General features: G+C 16.7%; 2 protein-coding genes across 2 annotated transcripts; one reads left to right on the plus strand and one right to left on the minus strand.

The window, feature by feature from the left end:
- Positions 1-536: 536 nt before the first annotated feature.
- PRSY57_1320800 (protein transport protein SFT2, putative) lies at positions 537-1,735 on the plus strand (the record flags this gene model as incomplete). Its single annotated transcript, XM_012909144.2, has 4 exons — positions 537-1,078; positions 1,207-1,285; positions 1,418-1,465; positions 1,595-1,735. 4 exons carry the CDS (start codon positions 537-539, stop codon positions 1,733-1,735), a joined length of 810 nt encoding a protein of 269 aa, XP_012764598.2.
- A 1,966-nt stretch (positions 1,736-3,701) lies between these two features.
- PRSY57_1320900 (hypothetical protein) lies at positions 3,702-4,580 on the minus strand (the record flags this gene model as incomplete). The annotated part of the gene is made up of 1 exon (XM_012909145.2): positions 3,702-4,580. One exon carries the CDS (start codon positions 4,578-4,580, stop codon positions 3,702-3,704), a length of 879 nt encoding a protein of 292 aa, XP_012764599.2.
- Between the last annotated feature and the right edge of the window lie 1,071 nt (positions 4,581-5,651).

A 5,651-nucleotide genomic window follows, 5' to 3' on the forward strand; every position in this document is an offset into this window, starting at 1 on the left:
TTTATGTAGTTATAAATATTATGAATATTTATAAATATTGTGTTATTTTATTTTAAATTTTTGTTTTCTTTTTACCCTTGAAAGAATATAAAAAAAATTATAAACAAAATAATTGTAATTAATTGTATATTAATTTTTCCATATAAAAAATTATATGTACTTTTTTTTCCTAAATATATAAAATTGTATATATATATATATATATATATATTTTATTACATATAAAATAATTTATAGATTAATTTATTATTTCTATATATATTATATATATGCATGATATTTTATAAAATTTTCCTGTCCGCCTATAAATTATAAAGAACAAAAAAATTTTTGTTTCAAAGCAAAAGTTGTAATTTGAAATAATAATAAAGGTTATTTTATTTTATTTTATTTTATTTTTTTTTATTTTTTTTTCACAAAAGATAAAATATATATATATATATACATATATATTATATACATTTTAACATTTACTTCCCTTTATTCTGTGTACATCGATAAAGTAAAAGTACATTTGAAAAGTGACTTTTATAAGAATGGGCGAAAATAAGTTTGACGGTTTGTCTTTTTTTGAAAATAATGAATTTCAGAATATGAATTTTATAAGGGGTTCTATGGATAATAACCGTAATGAAGAAGAAAAAGGGTTAATACAGAAAGCTATAGATTTATCCAAAAAAGGGGCAGAAACATTACAAAAAGGTTTAAAAGAAACATTAGGAAAAAATAATATGAATGATGGAGCTTCTATGGTATCTAATTCAACAACAGCTGAAAGTGGTTCAATGTTTTCAAATTTTCCTTTATTTAATAATAATAATCAGAATAGAGAAAATGAAACGAGTTCATTTTTTGCTTTTACAACTTTAGTATCATATAAGAACTTTCCATTATTTTGTATTTTATTTGGAATCAGTGTGTTATTTATGATCCTATCATTTTTTACATTACCTATGATAGTAATAACACCTAGACAATTTGGTTTTTTCTTTACTGTATCTTCAATATGCTTTGTTTCATCTTTAGCCTTCTTAAAGGGTTTTTCAAATTTATACCATCATTTAATGGAAAAGCAACGGTAACAAGGGCCGGAAAAAATAAAACCAAAGCATAATAAATATAAATAAATAAATAAATATATATATATATATATATATATTTATTTATTTTATTTTATTTTATTTAATTTTTTTTATCCCTTTACAGCCTCCCTTTTACAACGGCCTACATTTTATCATTAGTATCAACCTTATATTTTACTCTTATTAATCCCTTATATTTATTGGTATGAAATTATCATTCTATGGATATGTTCACATATATTACATATATATATATATATATATATATATATATATATATATTTATATTTATATGTATTCAAAATATATATGATTTTTTTTTTTTTTTTATATAGGCATTAATTACATCAGTTATTCAAATGTTAGCCCTTATATCATTTCTTGTTTCCTACATACCAGGCATGAAAAAATAAATTTTATGTATATATAAATAAATATATATATATATATATATATATATATTATATACATTTAACGTTGAAATATATTTTCAATTTTTTTTTTTTTCATAGGTGGAGCAGGAGCCATCAAAATGCTTATTAATGCTATTTATTCTTATGTTAAAAATTTATTTAGAAGAAGCAATACTTCAGATTTACCCTTTTAATGTAAAAAATATGAAAACATATATAATCTTTGATATTTTTTATTAAAGGCATAAAAAAAAAAAAAAAAAAAAAAATGTGCTAAGTATAATAAAATATATATATTTATTTCCATATAAAGAAATAATATATAATTGTAAATTTTATTTTTAACAAATCCAATATATGAAATTTCGTTTCCTTTTTTCCTCATTTTTATCTTTTTAATAATGAAATTATTGTCTTGATTTTCATTTTTTTTATAAATTTTTTTAAGTCTACATATAATAATTAAATTAAAAATGAATATTATATATATATATATATATATAAGTTATTTTTTCTTTTTCTTTTTCTTTTTCTTTTTAATTTTTTTTTTTTTTTTTTTTATTTATTATTAAATTCTTTTTTTGTTTATATATTATTATGTATACGTGATCATTTGAATTTATACAAAAAATAAAATAAACATAAACATAGAATAAAATTAATATAATATAATATATATATATATATATATATATTTTTTTTTTATATTAAGTTATTTATTTTAAGATACGTATGATCATTTTTTTATTTTCGTACAAAATGATACTTAAATCATTCCACATTTGATAAATTAATTTATAAATTAATATTTCATTGAATGTGTTATTTTTTTAAAAATAATAAATAGAATGGAAAAAAAAAAAAAAAAAAAAAAAATCTTGAGGTCATTCTTTTTATACTACATTTCAATAATGTGAAAAAATTAAATTCAAAATACCTACCTAAAAATATATATATTAAAGAGAGTGTATAATATGAAAAAATGTACACCTGTATTTTTATATTTATTTATATAATATTTATTATATTGTATTATTAAGAAAATAACTTGTCATCATGTGTTTCTATATATGTACATATTTATGTTATTTCTATTATTTCATTTCATTTCATTTTTTGATGTGATTTATATGAATCCTAATCTTTTTATATCTTTATAAAATAAAAATTCTGTATAGAATTAAAAAAATATATATATGTTAAGTAACCTAAAATGTAATTAAGTAATAACAAAGAAATATAACCAATAATAAAATAACATAATTATTATATTTTTTAAAATAAGAAATAAATTCTTTGTTCCTATATTTTGGATTTTTTTTTTTTTTTAAACAAGTCTCCTTATTAGTATCTTAAAATGTAATTCTTGAATCTAAAATTGTTAAACTTTTTAATAAATTAGAAAAAATAGTTTACAACGATAAGAAATTAATATATTTTAAAAAATATGAGAATGAGAAACTTAAGATAATATGAAGAATTGAAATGGTAACATAATTATATATACACATAACTATATTTTTTAATTCAAAAATAAAAATAAATAAATAAATAAAACCTTAAATATTAAACATATATATATATATATATATATATATATATGTATATATATTTTCCTATGTATAATTCATATTTCACTTTTTTATTATATAATACAATAAAAAAAAAAAAAAAATTTCAATTTTCCTTTTACAAATTTTAAAATGTAAATTTTCAGGATGATGTTAAAATCATTAATTAAAAAAAGAAAAAAATTATATCTACATAAAAAGGGGATATACAAAATACAAAACATTAATAATAAATATTAAATATGTTATATGTATGTGCACGAATGTATGTATAAATATTATATATATATATATATATATATATATATTTTTAAAATTGTCATTTTTAGGATATACGGGGAAATATGTGTTATGATGCTCTATCCGCATAAAATCATTTAATCAATAAAAAAATTAATAATAATAATTAAAAAAAAAAATAAAATATAAAAAAAAAAAATAAAATAATATAATAAAAATATTAAATAATGAATAAAATTTTATATATAATTTTTTAAAAGCGTCTATACAATGTGCTAACACATTATATACATATATATATATATATATATATACATATATATATATATATGATATATTTTTTTTTTTCTCTTTCGTGTGTGGTTATATTTATTTTATTCATATAACGTCACGATTTAAGAACAAGCACTTGGTAAGTTCTCCAAACCCGTACAACGTATTAATTCCTTATTACAATAATTAACACCACAATTATAGCATCTATCACTGCATGGGTTTCCAAATAAACAAGGGAGCCAACAATTTGATTTTCCACAACTTACTGAATCTTTAAAACATTGTGAACAGGTATCTGACATTTTTTTATTATCTTTGGCTAGTTCCTTTTGAACACATTCCATAGTACTATCACCTGAACCTAAGTTGTCAACAGAACATTTTAATAATATACTAAAAAATTTATTGCTAGGAGAAAGCTGTAAACCTTTCCTTCTACTATTACTAGGTTTGGTTGTATCAAAAATAATGTCTTTATCAGATTGTGATAGGCATCCATTTGTTACATTTGATTTTAATTGAATATTATATTTTCTTTTTGAAGAACATACATCTAAGTTATTTAAGATATTATGTATTAAATAATTTATTCTTTGTAATTCTGGATCACCAATAAGATTAGCATTAAATATAATATGAGGAATATCTATTAATACATACGATTGATTATTATCACATAAACTATTTATATGTCCATGTTTTATTATATTGGATATTCTTAATAAAACTTTTTGAGGATTTAAACTATTATATCTTCCACTTAATAATTCTCTAACGCTTTTAAAAATTATACCTATTTTATTTTTATGAGCATTTTCTAATATTACATTTACAGAATCATTTAATATTTCTTGGTTATAACCATAGGCGGGTTTTCTAATTATTTCGGCATTACAATTAAAAGTATAAGGTGTAAATCCATACTGTTTGTTTATTTTATTACTTAATAAACCTATAGCTAATAAAGATAGGAATTTTACTAATTTTTTTACTTTCATCGTAGTTACTATGGCAAGAATAAACGGTCTTGTGCTTGATATATAAAAATGAATATATAATATGTATGTATATATATATATATATATATATATATTTATTTATTTATTTATTTAATTTATGTACTGTTTATATATTTTTAATATAGTCTATATGAAAAAAAGAAAAAAAAAAAATGATATTATATTATTCATGAATATAACATTAATAATTAATCTTATCTTTTCATTTTATATAATATATATACAAAATATTTATATAGATAAAATTGAAAACAAAAACAGGATATTTTTTAAATTTTAAAGAGAATATTATATATTTATTTTCTTTGGTCTCTTTAAAAATTATAAATAAATATAATAATAAGATTATTTATAAATATAAAAAATATATATACATAATATTAAAAATAATATATATATATATAATATATATATATATATATATATTTTAAAATACAAAAAACATATTCATTCTATATAATATTATATATAAAAATAAATAAATAATATATAATGTTATATGCATATATTATTATTATATTTTTTTTTTTTTCTAGAAATATATGCATTTATTTTGATATATAGATATTAAATTAACTGAATAAATATAAGAATATTAATTCATTAATTTTTTTTTTTTTTTTTTTTTTTGGCATATATATTTTATATACATATATATAATATATAATTTAAAGGATGTATTTGTATATATTTATTTTATATTCTTACTATATATAAATTCATTTCTTTTTTTTTTTCTTCTTTATATATATTATAATATATATAATATGTAGGTATAAAAATATATTACATATATATATATTATATATATATTATGTATAATATATAATATATATTTATTTATATAATATAATAAATATATGTAATTATATTTTTTTTTTCTTTTTTATTAGTACCTTAATAAAATTAATGTAAAAATTCCTCCTATATTTGTTCTTCATATATTCAAGTTCATTTTACATTTTCATTTCAACCTTAATTCTCAGATTTTTTATTTTTTATATTTAAATAAAATTAGGTTTAATTTAATTTAGTTGAGCTTAATTTTTT

Source organism: Plasmodium reichenowi, chromosome 13 (genome assembly GCF_001601855.1).
Source record: "Plasmodium reichenowi strain SY57 chromosome 13, whole genome shotgun sequence".
NCBI lineage: Eukaryota > Apicomplexa > Aconoidasida > Haemosporida > Plasmodiidae > Plasmodium > Plasmodium reichenowi.